Below are 21,648 nucleotides of genomic sequence, written 5' to 3' on the forward strand. Positions count from 1 at the left end.
TGTTACTATTTAGTTTTTCTTTCCTTTCTTTTTATGACAGGCTTTTAAGTAAAACTGTGTGATATAAAAACGATCACTGAAGATTTCAGAACTGATATTTTTCTTTCTTTTTTTCTTTCAACCGCTCTGTTCGAGATCCAAACGTTAAATGAACGTCCACCAGTAGTATGACCATTTATTAAGAAGCACTGCTATTGCAGCGAGCGTTGCTGCGATTACTTTTCCTTGCCAACGATTAACATAATCTGTTCTGCAGAACAATTTACACTGTTTTTCTTCGTGTAAAGTTGCATTCATGAGCATGGAAAGAAATTCAATTATTGTTTTTCAAGTAGATCATTCCGACATATTATAAATCATTTCTTGACTGACGACATACAGAAGGACATACATTTACCAAAAGACTTCAATAATGCTTAATTCGTCGCTGAACATAGTTGCTATGCCGTTTGGAAAGCACGAGCGCTTCCGCTAGTTTGATATTCACATCCTTATCTTGAGTTCCTTAAAGAAACTTACTGAAGTCCAGTTTAAAGTCAACCCACGCGTCGATCTTGGTAAACTGAAGAAAAGGATCTTTCGTCGTCTCATTCATCTTGCCACTCTCGACCATTTCGTCCACCGTAGGAGGTGTATAGTTAAAAAGTTTCCTTTTTATTTGAGGCTTCATCGGCCGTTCAACAGAAAGCTCAGGGGCCCCTGGTGCTGCTGCCGAACCCGTGGATCCGGCCAGCGTTTGATCTTGCCTTTTCCGCCAGCGGGAGATCTTTTTGGTCGCTGAAGTTGATCCATCGATGATCGACGTGAAGTCTTCGTAAAAGTCCATCATCTCTCGCTGCTGTCGGTTTCCATCGTTCTGTAGCAGTTGACCAACATTCGAGTTATTTTTGAAAAACTGATGGTTGCCATTATTCTGTTGCTGCTGCTGCTGCTGTTGCTGCTGCTGCGACTGCTGCTGGAACTGAGTTACGTTCTCTTTCCGGGAGATCTTTTTGGTCGCTGTCGACGTCGTCGACCTATCAACGATCGACGTGAAGTCTTCGTAAAGGTCCATCATATCACGCTGCGGTCGGTTAGCATCATTCTGTAGCAGTGGACCAACATTCGGACTATTTTTGAAAAACTGCTGGTTGGCATTCTGTTGCTGCTGCGACTGCTGCTGGAACTGATTCACGTTTGGTGAACCAAAAGCGCTTTCAACGCGAGTGACCCCAGATTGCGGATCAATTTCACCCATCGATTTATGCCTCTGCCGTTGTCGATGTGCTTGCTGCTGAAGAGACTGCTGGTTGGCTGTAATTTTGCTACCGCTGCCTCCACCGCTACCGATAATGTTGTTGTCGAAAAATATCTTCTGCTTGCTAGATGACTCGCCACGCCCAAACACGGGGGAATTGTTTGCCTGCAGATGGTTTGCACCCTTGCCCGTGGACTTGTTGCCCTTCCCGCCCTTGCCGTGCGATTCGGCGACCCACTTCTTCAACCGCTTGACAAACGGTAAGATCATGAAGAAAGAGTTGCCGGAAAAGTTTTGATTGTCCTTCACGATGCTTACGTGCTTCGTCACTGGAAGCAGATCAACCGGGAACCACTCGCAGCACTTGATTTCGTTGCGTGTCTTCGGCACAAACACTGTCGTCAGCGGCACGCCCGGCACCAGGTACAGGCGCGTAAACTGGTAGTTTATCACTAGCTCAATGTATTCGCCAGGGTTGATGAGATTTGTTACGTCGTATCCCGTCTCTTCGTACACCTCACGAATAGCGCAGTGAAGCGCTTCCTCGTTCTCGTTGATCTTACCCTTCGGAAAGCCCCACGAAGATTTCGCCCAGAACGATTGTACCAGTAGGACGTGTTTCAGATCCTCCGTCAGCAGTATCGCACCGTACGTCGGAACGGTGACTTTGTACTGCTTCCAGTTCTCCAGCACCTCATCTACTTGTCTGCAGTGCGGTTGCAAAAATGGAACGTGCTGCGGAAAGGCAGGCAAACATAGCATTTAGGTCCGATCTGTCAATCCTTCTCGTTACTCTCCCATACTCACCATGAACATCTGCTGGGCAAACTGCTTGATGCCACACTTTTGTTTGTTTTCCGAGCAGTAAAAGTCCAGGTAGAACCAGTGGGCTAGCTCGACTTGGAAGCAGATACGGATCAAATTTTCACGCTCTTCCACCGGCACGTTGATGATGAAACGGCTAGCCAGATCATCCAGTATGTCGGTGGAAATGGCGTACGGTTGGGCCTTGACCGTTGCGGGGTGCGGTGAATGTTTCGCCTTGGCCACCGCAACCATGGTCGCTTGAATTTCCGCCAACGAAATATTGAGAGACATCTCGAGTTCTCAGTATCAAAACCGTAAGAAACTTAACCACTCTACCTGACGACGTTGTTGATATTGCTTGTGATTGTTTACAGCACAGCGTTCGAACTGTGACAGCTACGGTGGTGCGCGTTATTACATGAACACCGATCCGATTATGCTAGAAGATGAATGCGATTATGCAGAATGTTTGCAGATTTCGCGCGGCAGTTGAGAAAATATGAAAGGTAATTTATTGCGCTTTGTGCCCTTTCATCCACCTGGTACCGGTCGAATATTTTGAAGAAAACTAACGCGCTACATGAAAGAATATTCGATGTTTTTCGCTCAAAGTTCTATGATTTTAGCTCATCATGTGCTACATCGTCAAGTCACGCATCACAGATCACATTCCGAACGAAAAGTATTACACAATAAAATCCACTCTACTAAATTCTCAAATCGAATCCCATTAGCTTAAGCACTGTTTCTTCTACGGCACCTTGGAACAGCTGGCGAGTTTCCTTTGTTGACAAACAGCGAAAACATCGAATCTCTTACGAGGGAATCGTTTCCCGTAAAACTCTAGTACTCCTTTTGTGCAGGAATAGTGACATCTCGCTCTCGCACTTGCAAAGTGAAGCAATCTGTGTGGCCTAGCTCCATTGCACTCTTTCCAACAACAGACCTCTGCTGTCACTTGTTCTTTATTTTGCGTGTCTATAGAAAAAAAACAGTAACCAAATTCTTCCACCGTGCCGTTTGCTGCGCCTTTTATTTACAAAGTTTTGCTCACGCAGCGCACCGCGAGACATCGAAAGGATACACGACGTCGCCAGCAAAGAAATCTCCAGAATATTCCGATGTTGGTGGTGGCGTAAAAGTGTAGAAAGTGCTGCATGCCTTCATCATCATCGGTCGATCGATCGATTGTTGTGGGCCAACGTAAACGGAACTGGAATATGTTTGTCCACCGTGGCTGCCAGATGGAGTAGCAATGTGTTAGACTTTCGCTCACATCGTCACCAGTGATTTGCTTACGTGCAAATGTAAAGCGTGCCGTGGGGACATCCACCAACGTAGCTCCCCTCTGGCCAACGGGACCGTTGTACCGTAGAGCAACAGTTTTGTTGTAACCCTACCAGCAAAAAAAAATACAACCCCCTTTCATTGTTGCATTCCGTGGTATCATTAACGCCCATTCGGACGTGCTTCACACACCTGCAAACAGCTCCAGCGAACGATATGGCGGACACCAGAAGGTGAGCAAAACAAAACAAGCGCCGCGATTTCGTCACCAATATGAGTTAACGATTTAATTTTTCCCCCCATAGTGCGACGGATGAAATGGTCGGATCGCCAGATACAACACCAATCAGTCCGGGCGGAAAGGGCAAAGCGAGCCCGAGTGGCAGCACAACAACATCCAGCTGGTGGGGCTCCTGGATCGATACGGCGCGCACTAAGGTATTGACGACGTAAAGGATACGAAAGACTTAATGGCGACGAGCGCATTATTTTTTTCTGTGTCCGCTACAAGAAGGACATGATTCACCTCCGACTGCTCTTATCACGCTCTTATCGAAGAGCAGGTTGATGCGCGCATACTACAATCGAACACACTCGCTTTGACCACTTTTGTTGTCCTATTATCTCTCGCCCATCTTCAGTCAGCATCGGTGCTGGAAGCGGTCAAAAATGATCTAACAGAACTGTCGACGGTCGTAAAGTCGGAAGCGACCAGCGCTTCCGAAGCGCTCGGTCGTTCACTCAGCCTGGGCGAACCGGACTCGACCGTCGGGGCGATGAAGAAAAGTTTCAGTAGTTTCCTTGGCCAGGTCACGGAAGCACTGGTGCCGTCTCTGGAGGATGACGAAGAAACGGAAGCGGTATTGATAACGGCGGACGGCACCGTAACGCTGACCGGATTCCATAAGCACCTGGCAGAGCTGCAGGCCCGAGACGACACGTACCTGGACGAACCGGCCGACGAGCTGCGCGAGAAGTACAAGCGCTGGATGGAGGTGGTGGAGCAAGAACAGTTTACCGAGCCGCGGCTGGGCAAGCATTTGGCCAGCAGTACGATACTGAACGACAAGTACGTGGCACTCGTGCCGAGCCGAGTGGCTCATATGGAGTTTTGGAAGAGGTAAGTAGCACCCGCAAAGTTGCTAAGATCCCGCTGAGAGTAAAGTGTATACCGGTTTCCGCTTGAATGGTCATTCTTCCCCAATTCTCCGTGACGGTACGATCCTCTCTTAGGTATCTGTTCAAAAAAGCGCTGCTCGAAGATGCGATCGCGAACGCGGACATGGCCGAACGGAAGGCAAAGGCGGCTGCTGCATCGGCGGAAACGGTGGCTCCGAGCAAAACGATCGTACAAACTGCCCAACCAAGACGCACGATCGAAGAGGAGGAAGGTAAAAGTAACCAGCCAATGCATTGCGTTGCACTGTCAAGTGCTTATTTCGATGTTTGCTCCACACCTTCCAGAACCTGCGGAAGAAGAAGGACAATATCCGGCGGCGGCGGATGATATGGCCTGGGCGGAAGTGCCCGAGTTTGATGCCACAAACATCGAGCTGTCGGAGGAGGAGCAGGCGCGACTGCTGGACGAGTACGAGCAGGAGATCCGGGAGCGTGAAAAGTCAATGTCCAGCAGCGTAGGTCGGCTCGAGCTCGTCGACGAGTCGCTGCTAGTGCAGTCCGACATCGAGGGGACACCGCAGAAGACAACGCCTGCTGCCAGTAGTGTGACTAAGCCACAAAAGAAGGACCCCAACGGCAAGGGACCGCAACCGAAGGCCGGTGGCAAACCGGAAACAGCAAACAGCAACCAACAGCCAACGGCCAGCAAAGCGAACACACAGAAGCAGCAACAGCAGCAGAAGCAACAACAGGGAAACAAGCCGTCGGGCGGAGCAACGGGAAAGAGTGTAAATAAGAGCGCGCCTGCCAGCGGTAAAAAGGGCAGTCCGGCTGGGCAACCTTCGGGTGGAGCGAAGAAGGATCAGCTGAAGATCGACAAGAACCACTTCACGAAGGAAGCGGAAGCGTCCTCCTCGAACTCGGACGAAAGCTGGGAGAAGGAGTTTGAGCTCGAATGAGACGAACCGATCGATCTGCGCCGCGAGTTGGCCGAGTGCGCCGATTGGTCGTAATTCGTTCTTTTGTTTCTTTTCCATGCATAGCTTTGGCTCTTTTTTCGGTTCGGAGAATGGGTCAGATTCAGGTTCTGAAAGACCCACGGGTGTAAAGGCCCCTTTTTATTCCCTTCGCGGGTATGTTAACACGGTTCCAAGTGCCGTCAGGGAACTCGATACAAATGACTCTGTGCAATTGAGGGGCGGCGGACAGTGAGCATTATATTTGTTTATTTTGTGGGCGCAATTTCCGAAGCACGTTTAAGATTAGGGCAAAGGCGACCAAAGTAAGCCTCAATTTGGGAAAGTAGCGAGAAGAGAAAGTTCTGATCGCCGACCCGGCATTCAATTTGCGCCACGCCAACTACTATTGATCACGATCACGCGGACAACAGCTGCAACTTTCGCCAAGTCCAAAGGTGCCCCATTAAATCGTGTATAGTTTTATACAACATTTATCCTAGACAATTATCTACACGTGTAACTGTGTTTAACTGCCCGTGGCTGCTTCTTTCGGCACTAGGAGTTCGTTGCATAAAACGAATTTTAACCGCAGTTAGCGCAGGAGGCACGGAACGACGCAACGAATCGGAATCGGGTGTGAATTAGTAGTGTACCCTTCCATCCTTCCCGGGCGCGCAGTCAGAGAGTGCCACCTTCCGGTTGACCTACTTAAAGAGCACCGATCGCGACCGACGAATCGGTTGGCAACAATCGTGAAACAAATACGGGAAATCAGACGTAGAATGCTAGCAATGGTTGGATGTTTTTGTTTAAGTTTTAGTTTATTCCGTCGCAAACCATCTCCTTCTCTTTCTCTCTCCTTACCAATTCCGTGTTCCGTTGTGTACATCTCTGGTGAAAACGTGATCGTGGCTGACGAAAGCAAATACAAGTACGAACTCCAATGGGGTGGAAGGCAACTGGAAGCGGTTGCTTTCGTTCGAACCGTCGTCACAATAATTTGATAAATAAAGTAAATCGTATTTTATTACCAATTCCAGTTAAGTGCGAGTGGTCGTGAAGGTGGGATACAGAGTGGATGAGCGAATTGCGGTGGGCGAAACCGGCCCGCTGCCTGTAGCACCGGTAGTGGAAGGTGTCGAAAAGGATGGAGCGCTGGTGGATGTTCCAGTGGAAGTTGTTGGTGGGCCGGTCGACGAAGGACTGGCCGTTGTAGAAACGGTCGACGGTGTGGACAGTGCTGTAGACCTCAAGCTGGACGTAGTGCTTTGGGTTGTCGTCGTCGGTGAAGAAACAGCAACGGTGGTCGAAGAAACTGATCTCGTGGCTGCTCCGGTAGTCGAACTGGCACCGGCTGGCGTCGTCGGTGTTGTCGTTGAAGAGCCGGTGCTCGTTGCGCTGGTTGTCGTAGACGATCGATTCCTGTTCTTTCCCTTGTACCTCCTCCTTGGCGGAGGTCGCGGGCGCTTTGTCTTCCGTTCACCGGACACACCGGAAGCAGACACACTGTCCTTGTCCCGCTTTTCGCCCTCCTTCACTGACGGTTGTTTACCACCATCATTCGATTCGCCTCCTGCCGCCGGATTACGATCCTTTTTCCGATCCCGTTCCACATCTCGCCGTTCGCTCGACTCTTCCGACGAATCACCCTTCCGTCCCGGGGCTCCCGCAGTGGAGCCGATGAAACTGGCCACACACAGCACCACAAACGTTAGCAGAATCACTTTATTCATACTTTCGCAGCCGCGTATCACGTTGTTGGCCGAAAAGCAACTGACCAGCACGGGCACGACCCTGGGCCCGTTTTATATAGGCGCCTCGGCGCTGTTTATTTGCCATTTAGCGTGTGTCTCGGGCAAATAAAGGCTCCAAACCCAAAACCGGTCCAGCGGTGTGAGACTGGCCACGGCAGAGGATTCCGTTGTCTTCTTCGAATATTGAAGGGTAAACAGAACCCGACGCCGCAAGAGACACTTCTCGAGCTTTCGGTGCTGTAGTGTGCATACAAACGATTTTTTGGCTTTCAATTTTAGGGCAAATATGCCTAAATTAAACAGGCCAAACGAAGAGGCTGTTCTAATCGAGATGGCGTAATGGCGGTCCAAAAGAAACCCCCGCCGGTTGTAACAAGGAAATCTCATGACATTCCCGCAAGAAATCAGTGGCCAACTGCTTAACGATTAGGATCGAGAATTGAGTTGCCTCATTTTCGGCCAATAAACCGTTAGAATCGTATTTGAAGGGGATTCAAATCACCAGTAAATCCGAGCGCCCTCTATAATTTTCCCATTCGCCTGCTCTCCCCGCCATTGGACATATCGGGCACCACGCGGCCACCGTCAGTAGCAGGATATGGCTAATGTTTACTTGTCACAACGGGGATCCTTTTGCCGGAGACGGGTCCTTTTCGCTCGCTCTCGCAGGCTCTCCGCTCTCCTGCCGCTCGCTCGCCGTACGGTTCGGGTGCTCTCCGTGCTCTTCGCTAGTTTGGCGAGAAAAATTCGACGAGCGCACACATTCTCCACCGAAATGGCACACTGATAGGCCACCGCAGTGGGTAGTGCGTTCATCTCGCCCCATCGGAAGCAGAAATCACCTGAAATAAGCCCCAATTCGGTGCCGTTCGATTCCACCAGTTCGCACTCGCAGCATCATCAGCACCGGCCAGCGCCAGCACCGAGGAGCAGGACACTTCTTTAGCATCGTTTCGAAAAGGTATGACCCAACTTGGAGCCCGACTTAGGAGTCAGCCCCATCTGGTGCGTGTACGTGTGTGTCGGTGTGTTACGTATTACAAAAAAGCCAAAAAGGATGCTCCGTGGAAAGCTGCGAATCCAATTGAGGAGTGTTCCGAAAAGTACTTGAAGGCCTTTTTCCAGGTACCCTTCACAGCACGTGACCACGTGAAGGCACCACATTTTTTGCTCGAACCAGCGCCATTGACGGCAAGTGAGCGAGGTTGAGGCGACACGCTGGTGACAGGAGGACCTTAGAAAATCAATAATCGCCATCCATTCGCCAAGGATCTCTCAAGATGCCCCAAACTCCCCATTGTAACTTGATTGTGATGAAGTTTTTTTTCTCTTTCTCTCTCTCTCTCTCCCCCAACAGGTTTAAAGCCATGGACACAAGCCGCAAGCAGTAAAGCGTCGCGTCTACCATAAAAAAAATCACTACAAAGTCTTCCAGAAGGCGCATTTTCGGAGCACGAAAAAGCCCTCACTTTGCCCGATTCTTTGAAGCGGAGTCCAGTGTCCAGTGCTGCAGACCTCACAGCGTTGACAGCGATGGCTTTCCTGAATAACCTGCGCTCGGTTCCGCTGCCTCCGGTCAAGAACATCCTGAACGTGGCCCTACAAACCGCACGCCAAACGGTTCCTTCCAAGCAGAAGCAGAACGGCTACGAGGAGGCAGCGGGCGACAGCTTCGGTGCTCCTGGTGCTGGCGGTAGTGGCGTGCGGTCACCACCACAGGTTCCGCCCAGGCCACAGAACGTACATTTTGCTGATTCGGATGGTGGGTGTTCCGAGTTTTCCTCGCACGGACAAAACTCGCTCGGCCTTTCATTAATGACTTCCTCGACGGTCTTTACAGTTGCGAGTGATGCTGGTGGAACGACGGAAATGAATCCGCTGAACCCGTTCACGAACCCGAAGGCGTACTACCAGGAGGACGGAAGTTCGGAGCAACCCGGAGGCGGGACCAACCAGTACCAGGAGACGGGCTTCAATCAGGGTGATTTCGAAAATGGGTACCAGGCGGGCGGCTACCCTCCGAGGTGAGTATCGGAAACGCATATCGCGGCACCTCGTTTAATCTCGATTCCCGATGCCCCGGCAGGCAGGGCAGTGTCCAGTCCTTCGGCTCGGACAGCACGTTTGCGGGCGGATGCGAAGGAGAGGCACCCGGTGGGGCCAAGATCAACGAGTATCAGGCGGCATGGAACGTGACCAACGCCATTCAGGTGAGCGTCATTCTGCCTTAGGTTTGGTTAAGTTAAGATATAATTTGCTTTCAATTCTCAACCAACATCAACCCCCCGGGAGTGATTTCGAAGTCCATTTCAAATAGGCAACAGTCCATTGAAACACTGGAGCAAAGCATTAAAATTTTGTAAGTGTCGAACAAGCATTGAGAAAACATACGCGAGCGGAGATCGCAAGTCTCAATCCTTATTGGCTAATTTCAGGCATAGATAAGAATTACGAAAAAGCTTCGGAATTGTTCCCAAACGAAGGCAATTATCCTTTCCCCGTTCGTCTTCGATCAGAATCTCGCCTGAATATGTGCATTTCGTGGTGGGAAAAAGGTGTCCTTAATTTCTGCCCTTTAACACTGTCCTGGTTCTTTCGGAGAATTCCAGAGAAAGTGTTTGGCAGCCTCGATGGACCCATACTAACAGGATTATGAAACAAAATGATTAACATCTAGTGAAACTTATTTCCTGAAGTTTTATAACGCTTTACTTAATTATTTGTTGCCTTAGTTCGACTTCAAGTGTCGGAGTTCAAATAAATATAATATTTATTTCCATGAATTTGAATGGTTGGTATGTATTTGTAAAACACTAAACAAACCTAAGGAACAAACCATTTGGTAGAAATTATTGTGAGAAGGATATATGAATTGGATGCTACAAGTAAAAATTTATCCTACTCTGGCCTCGAACTGGAACTGGAACTAGTTTACATGGAGTTTTTGAAATGCATACCATCAAACCACATTAGACGATCGTTCCCCTTATTTATTACAAACAGATTCACAGGTCCATCTATGGGTATGGTACGTATGCTTTGGAAATTATTGATGGCCAACTATCTAATCGAACGCGAATGCCTATCCATAAATCCTTTGCAAAATAAAAGAAACGGCTCAAACAATGAAGACAATCAATCAGCTTTGGAACCAGTTTCCGCGCTGGCAGGATCATTCGGAAGGTTCTTTGGCAGGCCACAAATGGGCACTGTCACGACTTTCGCCGCTGCATCTGATACGACTCTTCCTGTGACTCGTTTTAGGGCATGTTCATCGTGTCGCTACCGTTTGCGGTGCTGCGCGGTGGCTACTGGGCGATCATCGCGATGGTGGGGATCGCGCACATCTGCTGCTACACCGGCAAGATCCTGGTGCAGTGCCTGTACGAGCCGGACCCGCAGACGGGCGAGCCGGTGCGGGTGCGGGACAGCTACGTCGCGATCGCCAAGGTGTGTTTCGGCAAGCGGATCGGGGCACGCGTCGTCAGCATAGCGCAGATCATCGAGCTGCTGATGACCTGCATCCTGTACGTGGTGGTGTGCGGCGACCTGATGGCCGGCTCCTTTCCGGACGGGGCCCTCGACACGCGCTCCTGGATGATGCTGTGCGGGGTTTTCCTGCTGCCGCTGGCGTTCCTGAAGTCGCTGCACCACGTCTCGCTGCTGTCGTTCTGGTGCACCATGGCCCACCTGCTGATCAACGCCATCATCGTCGGTTACTGCCTGCTGGAGATCGGCGACTGGGGCTGGAGTAAGGTCAAGTGGCGAATGGACTTCGAGAACTTTCCAATCTCACTTGGTGTTATTGTCTTCTCCTACACGTCGCAAATCTTCCTGCCCACGCTCGAGGGCAACATGGAGGATCGGTCCAAGTTCAACTGGATGCTCGATTGGTCGCACATAGCGGCCGCCGCCTTCAAGGCCCTGTTCGGCTACATCTGCTTTCTGACATTCCAGAACGACACGCAGCAGGTCATCACGAACAACCTGCACTCGCCCGGCTTCAAGGGGCTGGTCAACTTTTGCCTGGTGATCAAGGCGGTCCTCAGCTACCCGCTGCCCTTCTTTGCCGCGTGCGAACTGCTCGAGCGGGCGTTCTTTCGCGGCCGCCCCAAAACCATCTTCCCGGTCGTCTGGGAGCTGGACGGGGAGCTGAAGGTGTGGGGACTGGCCTGGCGGTTGACCGTCATTCTTGGCACGATCATGATGGCGATCTTCATACCGCACTTTTCAATTCTGATGGGCTTCATCGGTAGCTTCACCGGCACGATGCTGAGCTTCATCTGGCCCTGCTACTTCCACCTGAAGCTGAAGGGCCACCTGTTGGACCAGAAGCAGCGGGCGTACAACTACTTCATCATCTTTCTCGGCGTGCTGTTCTGTGTTGTCGGTATCTACGACTCCGGCACCGCGCTGATCCACGCATTCGAGATCGGATTGCCGTTCTAAGCCGCTGAGTTGGCTCAGAGTCCGCTACTTCAACAATGCTTCATAATCATCTCGTACCGTGTCCCGGCGGACACTCCAGTCTGTTGTTAGTCTGTTTCTCAAAGTCGGTGTCGATCGGGCACAATCCTACCCGACGGCCGTTGTTTTATCGCACCTTTCTTCGCCGATGAGCCAGTGGGTCTGGGCCAATGTCGCCAAAGACAGCACCGCGAAACTTGCACCGATTCTCCAGCACAGAGCCAAACTGCAAACTGGTGAAAACAAGTCTTCCAAACAAAAACACAACACGAAACGCAAAACGGTTTATCCGATGTCTTCCAATGGCCCATGCGAGGGGTGATGTATATGGAAAGGTATTACAGTTAAATAAGGTAACAAACAAGCCCGTGGCGGTCACTGTTATAGAAAGTACATAATCCACCGTCGAACCGGATGCACTAGGGCTAACCGGAAGCCGAAGAAAAGTTACGTGCGAAACAGCATTCGAAACTGCGAAAGAAAAACAAGTCTTCCAAACATATACATATTACATATACACAAAACTATGAAAGAAATTCGCCACAAGAAGGGAGAAGGTTACAAACTAAATGCAAATATTAAAATACACGCTCCCAACAAACAAAAACAAAACAACATATTTAAGCTAGTGAGCTAATTATACATACTGTGTCAGTTAGGAAATGAATAAGAGAAATCAAACAGAACGTAGAATTAGCGCAGAACAGAGCGGTGGAACTGTGGGAGTGACTGTAATAAAGCAATCTCGCTACGATCGTCGTAGTAGCTCCGGAATCTCAAGGGCCGCACAGCAGTTCACGGCGACAGTTCCCGCGATTCCGATATCAGCGAATGACTAAATTGAATCAATTATAGCACGTGCTAACGCGGACAATAAGCAAGATGGCGATCGGGCGAGTGGTTATCGTAGAATCGTATTATCGTTGACAATTAACACATCCCAGTCTGACGGTGCAGTACGGCGCGAAGAGTGGGTCAAGGATAGGCCTTCGGGAAGGGACCGAACGCCGGTCCCTTGGGCGACGGCGAATGAAGGCGATGCATCTCCTGCACCCACTCATGGCGTCTGTAACTTGTGAAAGTAAAGCAACTGTTTACCATGCGTCTTCCAATGCGACACACACACATAATTATAAATACTGTTAAAGCGCATCCGCACCGATGGCTATATAGTGACCGAAGTCTTCCAAAAACCAAACACGCGACGCGTTGCATTTAGCGGCGAAGTAAATTTAGGTGTACTCTCAACCGCCCCAACCTTTATTTATATTTACCATTCGGCGATCTTGCGAAAGTCTTCCAACAAACGGTTGAGTTTTACCCAAACAGCGAAGGAACGCCAACTTTTGAAGCTCCGGAACCCCCTGAAGGGTTGGCCTTCGTGTTCGGTTTTCGAGGAGCCCGCATAAATACGATAGTGTACATCAAGTAGTGACACAACTAGCAGACAAAAAAACAAATTGAAACATTTTATTCCAATCTATGAGAAAACGTGCTTGAAGGATAATAGTGTGATCGAGAGAGGTGACCGCGCGCAGTTAATGTTGCCCACTCTAGAGCAGTAAGCCAGTAAGCATGTGAGAGCAGTTTAGTTGTTTTGTGGCTTCGTTCCAATATTGAATGTGCCCCACTATTATGCAATAATCTCTCTCCCGCACTGTACTTATTGCAAATTAATGTATTTAAGAGCAACAAACATTATAGGTGTCCGAATAAACAGCAGTTATTTAACTTTAAATTCAAACCTACCCACCCCGAGTGCGTTCCGTTTTAACGTTTGGAGCACAGAATGCTCAACAAATGGAAAGAAATTTTGAATCATTTTAATTTTTTCCAGAGCAAGCAAACAAATTCCGTTTCCGTCGGAGGCTTCAGGAAAAACATTTGGGAAAACGTTACTCGCGCTTTTCTTCTCGACCTGCCGACGCAGCGGTTTTCGCATGCTGCGCCACTTCTTGGCGCTATTCCAATGCCTCTGGCGGTTTCCGTAACGCGCTGCTAGCGCGTGCGGTCATTTATCTTAATCGGAAAAATCGGTCAAAAAAATTCGTCAAAACTTCAATTCGCCAAACGCAAAAAACACTGCACCAAAATATTTCACAAGCGTTGCGTAGCAAATGTTGCGTGCAATGTTGCATGCAATATTGCATGCAAGTCTCTGATGCTACCCTCGCTACCCTATCCTCTGTAACATAAAATTCAGCATAATTCTGGGTGTTTTCGAGCAAATCGATAACAGTTGTGCAGGTTGCAGTTGTCTTGGGGAAGAGGAAATGTTCTGGTAACCCCTAAAATTCTGGTTCTGGAATGTTGGAAACCCCTCCCCACTTCACAAAGGAGGGCTCCCATACAAAATTTGGTTGAATTTCCACAAAACTCGGACAGTTTTCAAGCAATTTGAGCGAAATTCAGGAGGCGCGAGTTTTGCCAACGGGCGCGCAAAGGGACGCCAATCGGATACGTCACCAGGAAGCCCGATCGTCTGAAGCGGAGGAGCAACGGGAAGTGAAAACGGAAGCTGATCAGATACGTCACCAGGAAGTCCGATCCTCTGAACCACCGGATCATCGAGAAATGAGACGTGTCGACAAAGAAAGCAAACAAATAAAAAAGCGTTTATGTTGTCGTGGTTCATTCATATCAATTTATTTCCTTTCATTTCTTGTATTTTCCTTTATTTCATGTTCATCAATGTTTACGCCTAATGTACGCAGTAAATGAATGTATGTGATTTTTGTTTGTTTTATGTATGGTATGGTTTTTAATGGTATGGTATGCTTTTATCTAAAGTTTGCGTTACTTTGATGGGTGTTGTCATGTTCGTTCGTTTGTTTTTTTGTTTTTCTATTTGTGCCTTTCGCTCTTTGCACTTCTTTGCCCCCGTTTTCGCTTTGTTTAATAACTTCAAAAGCCTAGCCTGTTCAACTCTCTGTTCGGGTGAAAAATGAGTTTTGATTTGATTTTTTTCCTTCATGGTTTCCATAGATTTTTCTACGTTTCACAAATTCCCCGTGGGATTGCACAACATCATCCATCTGCCCGGTTCGGTACTTTTGATGCTCGGTTCACTTCTACGTTTTACTTAAGTCCCGCTCTGTCCGGCTCCAGTTTGAGCTTTTGTGCCTTTGTTCCTAACCTTCGCTCCGAGAACCCACCCAGTCACACGTTTGTTTCTCATCTTCTCGCGTCCTTACAACATTTACAAAACAGGATTGCTGGCCAGTGAACGAAAAACAAGCGGATGGCAAATGGAAGCGATAAACGTGGACCACACTAAAGGGCACCAAACACAGCGTTTTGTAGTACAGTTTACTTACAGTGCACACTTGAATTCACAAACACGGTAGCGAATGGATAAGGAAACCGAAAAGCAAATCGTACGAAATTGAATAAAATAAAGTATGGAGTGGTTGAGAAAGGGGGAGAGAGAGAGAGAGACAGCGCGGGGGGGGGGGGGGGGCCCAATCACACTTTATTACTCAACTGATACAGATCTGATCCGCAAAAATTGAGAAACCGGAAATGGCAACAGTTGAACATTGTGAAAAATTGAAACATCGACTACTTTGGCAATGCTTTTAAGCTTTCTCCTGTTTTGCATCGTCCTTTTGCTTTCTTCGTGCCTTTCTCTCTCTCGCTCTCTCTATCTCTCTCTCGGTGTGCGTGTCTCATTTGTACCAGAGTAAAAAAAAACAACAGAAAAGGTAAACGGGAGAGACAATTTTTATTATACATTACCTTTTTCGTTCATTTTGTTTTGTTGCATAAAAGTACTATAAATATAAAATATATAAGACAAAAAATATAAAAATATTTAATAGCAATTATACAATTACTACCACACGCGCACGCAGCAAACCGTGCATTTCCTTCTCTCTGCCTGTCTCTTGCACTTCTCTAGCTTACTCTCTGTCTCTCTCTCTCTCTCTGTAACGATTGCCTACTTCGTGAAGCTCGGAGGAGTTGAGTACGTCCTGTCATGAGGGGATTAAGAGAGCAATCAGAGCTTAACCACGGAGGTCGTACGTCGTTGGCCTGGCCATCCTCGATCGGTTGAAAAGAAGAAAATCAACGGCAATGCCGCCAGCAGGAGCGCGCACAGAACGACAATGTTCCGCGACCCGGAGCACTGTGACACGCACGTGCACCCGACACACCCCGCGATAGAGCTCTGTGTCATTCCTCTAACAAACCCCTCAAAACCCTGCTGTGGCTGTGGCGGACGTTCTTCGCACAGTCGGGTACACGCGTGCAATTGTTGTATTGTTATCATCCAATGTCGTCGTTTGCTGTTCAACTTGTCCTGCTGAACACAACCGAAACATTTATTTGACTGTATTTTTCTTTTTTTGTTTGTGTGTAATTGTTTCTCGTTTTTTCTCTTTTCTCTTTCGTTTTCCTTTTACCTATCTTTGCCTCTTGAATTCTCTACACTTATCGTTACGCCTGCAAAAAATCTTTACAAAAATGAAAAGTTTTTGAGTATTGTATGCATATTTCATTCCTGTTTCTGTTCGCTCCCTTCCGACTTTTTAATATCGTTTCGCCCTCCGCACGACTCGGTTGGTTTCCTACCACCAACTACTACTCCATATCCATATGCCCCCCCGTTTTTGCTACTGTTGTTTCGCATTCCACTTGGCCGGCCACTCTCTTATCTCATTGTTTGCCACTTTCCTCATTCGATACTCAGTTGGTGTGGTGTGTGTGTCTGTGTGTTTTCGTGCGTGTAATTTTGGGTGTTGTTTCTTCTCCTCGTTCACTGCTTCACTTATTATTATAGTACGAATGATTCGTTTGCTGGGAAGGTGGAGGTGCAGCTTTCGCACGAAACGCGAAATGCTCGCGGCAGTGGCCATTTCCGTACACGCATTTTCGTTTCCGGCAAAACTTCCCAAAACCGCGCGGCGCACCGGATCATGCTATTCCGGGGGCGGCAGGGGGATGCTGATCATGGTTCAAACAAGCAAACAAACAAAAACTAACAGATACCGGCGGTGGCGCGTCACATTGGCTCACTCTCCCTCTATTTCTCTTCGTGTCACTCGCGTGACTCGCTCTACTAGTAGCTTCTCTCTTTCCGCGTTTTATCCTTTTTTAATTCTTTATTTCTTACATAGCTTTGCGCGCTTCTCGGCGCCATCCTCGAGTGCTGGCACATTCTTCAATTATCTCTCTTCGCCTTTTCTTTTTCCTCATCAGTTTCTTTTGCTTTGCTTTTTTCTTGGGAGGTTTTTGCTTGTTGTTCCATTATTCGTTCCATTTTCCTCCTCCTTTGATGCAGTTTCACTTTCACTTGCCCCGTTCTATGGATTCCGTGTAATTGTGCGCTTTCTTCCTAACGTTTCCTTATCGCTATCTGAGAGTGGCATGTGTGTGTGTGTGGGATCGCGCCGGTCTACAGCGCGTTTCGAAAAGTTGGACAATATAAAAAAGGGGGACGCGAAAACGGCTACGTCAATCGAATAAACATTACACAGAGGAAAACAAAACATTCCTCCTCCTTCGACGACGCACGATCAATCCTTCTCCGCGCGTACCGTTCGCCGATCCGCGTTTCGGTGACTTGACATTTTCGATTAGTTCCGCGCATTACTTATGCTCTCTTCCGATTCTCGATTGGTTGGATTTGTTTTTTTTTTCTCTCTCTCTCTACAAAAATGTGTCTATATGTATGTAAAATGATGATTGATAATTTCGACGGTTCGGAGGAAGGTTCTGGGGCGCACAACGCCCCGTCGTGCTGTCGCGCCCGAGCTAATAATTAGAGTAGTGAAAACGTGGTGCGTGGAAAATGTGACTCCTTACGAGCTAGCCCCTGCTTATTTGGCTGCTGCCTCCTCTTTCTCTTTGTTCTCTTCGACTTTCTCGGATTTTTCCTCCTTCTTTTCGGTCTTCTCGTTCGAGTTGTCCTTCTCCAGCTCCTTTTCCGACTCGTTCTTCTCCTGCTCGGCGGTCTTTTCCGTATCGGCACCTTCCTTGTTTTCCTTGGTTTCTGGCCTGAGCGCAGCGATAAAGAGAGACAGAAATCAAACCAAAAACGTTACAACTTTGGCCATCCACCCGGATACACTCATGACACTTACTCTGGCTTGGGGATGTGTGCGTTCAGGTCCAGCTTGGTGCAGATGTCCTCCCAGTCGGGGAAGCAACGCTCCTTGATCCGCGAAACGTGCCCAACCAGGTTGGGGCAGTTCTCCTGCATGAACTCCTTCAGCCCGTATTTGACCTCGTCCAGAATGAAGTGGATTTGCGCCAGGACGGAGAATGCGACACAATCGAGCTGAAAAGCGCAGCGAAAAAAAGGGGAGAGCCATTAGCCGTTAGTTGGACGTGGAAGAAACGATCGCGGCAAACGATCCATTACACACAAACACTTACCGTGGTGGGTTCGTCACCGAAGAAGAACGGCTTGTCGGCCAACAGCTCGGACAGCACCTTCAGATCCTTGCGGCCAAACTCCTCGATCTCCTCCGGCTTGTGGACGCCCAGTCCTTGAGCTTTCACCTTTTTAGCACCCTGGAAACACTAGAGACGTTAGAGGACGGACGGTTCCGATTAACAAACGGGTGCACACTACATGTGGTATGGGTTTTGATTATTGATGAAGAGGTGGTTCTTTCTTCTTTTTTCTTCCAGCGAATGGTACTCTCGCTGGCCAAAGCCCTATCTCGCGGAGAATGTAGCCTTTTTGTGGGGGGGATGTAAGGAATGTTACGAACACAAGACATGCAGAGCAAACGAGTACTTCAGGGTCACTAATGGGGAGAGCGCGCCTCTTGAAATGGGCTGATTTCTTCGCGAATGTGTGATTATGATGGGACTGGTTTTTATGGGAAGCCTATGGACAATGGATACGGAAAACAACAACCACAGCAGCAGCAACAACAACAACAACAACGTATACGTTGCAAAGCAGAACAAGGAGTATGCAAGTGTAACGACACCTACCTTGCGGCTGAACTGGAATTTGAAGAAGAAGTTGAGCAGCGCGTTCGGCAGGCGGCTACCGAGGGCGTGCTGGAGGTTGATTTTGTAGCCCTTCAGCATCTGCTCGGTGTTTTTGCTGCGCCACGACAGCACCACCCAGATCAGGTGGTTCTCCAGCATCGAAATCATCGCGTGGGCAATGTTGCGCTGCTCCTGGGTCAGGGCGGCATCCAGGTCCTTCTCGTAGCGCTGCGCCAGCTCCTTCATGATGATGGTCGAGTCGGCAATCTCCTCGCCGTTGACCTCGACGAAAGGCAACTGTCCCTTCTTCGAACGCAGCTTCAGCTTGTGGTCAATGTTCTGTGGTGGGTAAAGGAAACGGAACAGGATACGTATGTTAAGTAAAAGTTTCGCTAAGTAGCATTAGTATGCTGTGGCAGGACGCACACAATGGGTAATTACTATACCCGTACAGCAAAAGGTCACTGGTAACATGTTATTTATTCACCCATTAGCCACGCAACGAAGGAAACGCCATTGGTGCCCGGCAGGATGGCGCGGTAATGGTTTCGGTTTCACGAAACCATTAACGAAATAATTTCTGCAACATATTTTGTACAATTTAATTTGCTATTTTCAAAAATATATCATGTTTCCAGTTCATAACAATCGATTAATAACAGTTTAAGTTCATTACACGCTGAGCTCTGATTTGTCGTAAAATTAAAAAACAAACTGTTTAAGCTTCCTCTTTCGTTGTATTTAATTGAAAGCAACCTAGCTTTGAAGTTTGCCCCGCAGGTCAATGTGTGATGGAAGCAGATAATGCCACAGGCTCACGGCGACACTAGATAAGTGTTCTCCGTTTCCTGCCTCTGATGGTTAAATACAATGACTTATCAATATTCGCTATGATGGACAAAGTCGACTCGACTCGTTGCGAATGTTGTCGGCATCATCATCTTGATTGACGCGCACGTCCACAGCTAGACGTCCATATTGTGTTTTTGTGAAACACCCACACCCATCATCGAAGAAAAGTGAAAAACTAAAGGAAACTGCCAGGGCCGTGCCGCGGCGGAACAAGCGATGAAAAGCAACCCGCGGTGAGATGTCCTGGCGTCCGGAAACATGAAAGTTGCTTCTCCGATCTCCCGGCCAAGGCACAAAAAACGGGAGGTAAATCTGGAACAAGCGAGGCACTCGAACGAGGTGAACGGTTCGGAACGGTCACCAACGGGAAACGGTCAAGCGGCGCGGAGCCCGGCGACGAGTGTCTACTGTTACACTAACACAGTGGCGCCCATTTCCAGACGGGATCCCGCCTCCCGCTTTGTCACCCCCATCTGCCGCCGCCCGGCAGGACTCTCTCGCCACGCCACGGTCTCGTGGCCCGGAAACATGACTCCTCGCTCCCACTCCCTCGCTCCCGTCCGCTCTGGAGGACGCCATGTCTCGGGGATTGCGCGCGCAAACGAAACACGCTCAACCGCGACACGCCTCGCGAGGTGAACGAGAGAGAGAGAGAGGGCGGGAGAAAGCGACGAGGAAGGTGGTGTAACGGTGCGACGGACCGGGGGTTGGCCGGAGCACACCCTCCCGGGATCCTAGGTGCCCGTAAGAGAGAGAAGTCCCGTTTTCCACGCGGTATGGCTCAGCCCAAGCAGCGGAGCAGCATATCCTGAAATCTAATTTTATCCTCCGAACAATGTCTTTGGGTTGGTGTCCCCGCGCCCAAGCGGAACCGGAAAAACAAAAAAATAACCAACGGAAAGGCTCACCCAACGCTCACGATGAAGGATCGCTCGTCGAGGCCCACTCGCTCTTCGCGCGGCTTTAATTGCTGCCCACGCCAACAGATTTAAAGCTTTATTGAGTGAGTTAGTGAGTCCTCGTGTGTGTGTGTGTGTGTGTGTGTGTGTGGGAGAGAGAGGAGGAGCGTGAGGAAAGGGATGCAAAGCTGGGTAGAAGCACGCCACTTATTAACGATCTAATTGAAGCATTTTGTTAACGCTTCAAATAACGCGCCAAGTGGGCTGGTGCTTCGAAAGGGCTCTGGACCTCTGGAGGGCCGGTGTCCTGGAGGGTGGTGACCTCAGACCCTCTCTCGTAGGGGTAGAGAGCAGTAGGGTTCCGTTATAATCCCTGTAGTGTGAAAACCCGGCTCCAGCTAGTAGAAGCGCCCTTATCGAGACCAAAAACCGGGCCATGTGCAAATAACGGTTCAACCGACGGACGCGTCCTTTTTCGTCCTAACGCCCAGCCACACCAACTCGCACACACACACACACAGAGTGGAAAACCGAGAGCCCTCTCTCTCACACACTGGCGCGCGCGCGTAGGGCGGGAGAGAATTTCCTTATCACCTCACTAACACATTCGGAGTCGGATCTCGAAGGGTGGTGGTTCACATTTTATTGATCCGTTGGCAGGATCCGTGTGCCGCCGGAGCGAGGGGTGGCCACGGAAGGCTCGCAGTGGTGGTGGTGGTGGCCTTAGCAACAGCGCGACATCGATTTTCTCGGTTCGCGAGACCGGAAAATGTAAGCGAAACACACGGCGAAGTACTCTCGCACGCACCTTCCTCCCGTCCCATTGGGATCGGGTTTGGCCGTTCGGTGCGATTTTCCTTCAAGTGTGCGTGTGTTTTCCCCGGTAGGAGCTACGGGGAAAAAAGGTGGCCTGGACTTGGACGTCAAACAAACAAAAAAAAACCCGGTAATGGTTTCGCTTTGCTAACCAGCGACCGATGAGAGCATGGGGAGCGTCATGAAACATCAAACGGAATGCCTGTACGGCCATTCGGATTGCGCGCGCCCTTTGGAGTCCCATTACTTCTCGCTGCTTTGGTCTTTTCCGGAGATCAGATCCCGGAGTCCAGGAGATTTTGTAGAGCTTTGAGAACGGGCAAATCTATGAGGACAGCCCCCAACGCAAATAAAATACACCTCCATCCTTCGACGAAGCTGCAAAAAACGAAGGCAGCGAGCGTCAGCAGGCGCTGCTTGGACAGTGTCCGTTCCGGCCCAACTGTTGGTGCTGTTGTGATTGGAGTAGGTTATCTTTACACAACATAGCCATTCAATAT

General features: G+C 49.2%; 5 protein-coding genes across 7 annotated transcripts in view; 2 read left to right on the forward strand and 3 right to left on the reverse strand.

The window, feature by feature from the left end:
* Nucleotides 1-505: 505 nt before the first annotated feature.
* LOC128278561 (m7GpppN-mRNA hydrolase) lies at nucleotides 506-2,340 on the reverse strand. The gene is made up of 3 exons (XM_053017290.1): nucleotides 2,045-2,340; nucleotides 971-1,972; nucleotides 506-856 (listed from the first exon to the last, which is right to left on the reverse strand). Exons 1-3 carry the CDS (start codon nucleotides 2,333-2,335, stop codon nucleotides 506-508), a joined length of 1,644 nt encoding a protein of 547 aa, XP_052873250.1. The 5' UTR covers nucleotides 2,336-2,340.
* An 801-nt stretch (nucleotides 2,341-3,141) lies between these two features.
* LOC128277676 (BSD domain-containing protein 1-A-like) lies at nucleotides 3,142-6,442 on the forward strand. The gene is made up of 5 exons (XM_053016171.1): nucleotides 3,142-3,564; nucleotides 3,637-3,769; nucleotides 3,973-4,451; nucleotides 4,565-4,722; nucleotides 4,796-6,442. The coding sequence occupies exons 1-5, from the start codon at nucleotides 3,548-3,550 to the stop codon at nucleotides 5,407-5,409; spliced, it is 1,401 nt and encodes a 466-aa protein (XP_052872131.1). The 5' UTR covers nucleotides 3,142-3,547; the 3' UTR covers nucleotides 5,410-6,442.
* Nucleotides 6,443-6,449: 7 nt separating this feature from the next.
* On the reverse strand, nucleotides 6,450-7,142 carry LOC128278562 (putative protein TPRXL). Its single transcript, XM_053017291.1, has one exon. The coding sequence runs from the start codon at nucleotides 7,140-7,142 to the stop codon at nucleotides 6,450-6,452; it is 693 nt and encodes a 230-aa protein (XP_052873251.1).
* A 1,554-nt stretch (nucleotides 7,143-8,696) lies between these two features.
* On the forward strand, nucleotides 8,697-11,612 carry LOC128267998 (vesicular inhibitory amino acid transporter). Of its 2 annotated transcripts, none has more exons than XM_053004983.1 (4): nucleotides 8,697-8,929; nucleotides 9,011-9,187; nucleotides 9,250-9,373; nucleotides 10,428-11,612. In XM_053004983.1, the coding sequence occupies exons 1-4, from the start codon at nucleotides 8,697-8,699 to the stop codon at nucleotides 11,610-11,612; spliced, it is 1,719 nt and encodes a 572-aa protein (XP_052860943.1). The 2 variants fall into 2 exon arrangements, with proteins under 2 accessions (XP_052860943.1, XP_052860942.1); XM_053004982.1 differs by having other exon boundaries at nucleotides 8,697-8,925; nucleotides 9,004-9,187.
* Nucleotides 11,613-15,335: 3,723 nt separating this feature from the next.
* LOC128268400 (failed axon connections) overlaps nucleotides 15,336-21,648 on the reverse strand; it is a 40,312-nt gene continuing 33,999 nt past the window's right edge. Inside the window, exons 3-6 of one of the 2 annotated variants that reach the window (XM_053005476.1) lie at nucleotides 18,582-18,920; nucleotides 18,012-18,149; nucleotides 17,717-17,913; nucleotides 15,336-17,630 (exon numbers count right to left, since the gene is read on the reverse strand). In XM_053005476.1, coding sequence (XP_052861436.1) covers nucleotides 17,453-17,630; nucleotides 17,717-17,913; nucleotides 18,012-18,149; nucleotides 18,582-18,920 — 852 coding nt within the window. In that variant the 3' untranslated portion in view covers nucleotides 15,336-17,452. Of the gene's footprint in view, nucleotides 17,631-17,716; nucleotides 17,914-18,011; nucleotides 18,159-18,581; nucleotides 18,921-21,648 lie in introns of both variants that reach the window. The other variant, XM_053005475.1, reaches the window with a different exon arrangement.

This window comes from Anopheles cruzii, chromosome 2 (genome assembly GCF_943734635.1).
Source record: "Anopheles cruzii chromosome 2, idAnoCruzAS_RS32_06, whole genome shotgun sequence".
Taxonomy (NCBI): domain Eukaryota; kingdom Metazoa; phylum Arthropoda; class Insecta; order Diptera; family Culicidae; genus Anopheles; species Anopheles cruzii.

Bases quoted from the DNA above. Each gene is read 5' to 3' on its own strand.
- LOC128278562 (XM_053017291.1), bottom strand. From the start codon at position 7,142: ATGAATAAAGTGATTCTGCTAACGTTTGTGGTGCTGTGTGTGGCCAGT.
- LOC128277676 (XM_053016171.1), top strand. The intron at 4,452-4,564 runs GTAAGTAGCACC...ATCCTCTCTTAG, and splicing joins CATATGGAGTTTTGGAAGAG to GTATCTGTTCAAAAAAGCGC. The intron at 4,723-4,795 runs GTAAAAGTAACC...CACACCTTCCAG, and splicing joins CACGATCGAAGAGGAGGAAG to AACCTGCGGAAGAAGAAGGA.
- LOC128278561 (XM_053017290.1), bottom strand. From the start codon at position 2,335: ATGTCTCTCAATATTTCGTTGGCGGAAATTCAAGCGACCATGGTTGCG. The intron at 1,973-2,044 runs GTGAGTATGGGA...GCCTTTCCGCAG, and splicing joins TTGCCCAGCAGATGTTCATG to CACGTTCCATTTTTGCAACC. The intron at 857-970 runs GTAACTCAGTTC...CAACTGCTACAG, and splicing joins AGATCTCCCGGAAAGAGAAC to AACGATGGAAACCGACAGCA.
- LOC128267998 (XM_053004982.1), top strand. From the start codon at position 8,697: ATGGCTTTCCTGAATAACCTGCGCTCGGTTCCGCTGCCTCCGGTCAAG. The intron at 8,926-9,003 runs GTGGGTGTTCCG...CGGTCTTTACAG, and splicing joins ACATTTTGCTGATTCGGATG to TTGCGAGTGATGCTGGTGGA. The intron at 9,374-10,427 runs GTGAGCGTCATT...GACTCGTTTTAG, and splicing joins ACGTGACCAACGCCATTCAG to GGCATGTTCATCGTGTCGCT.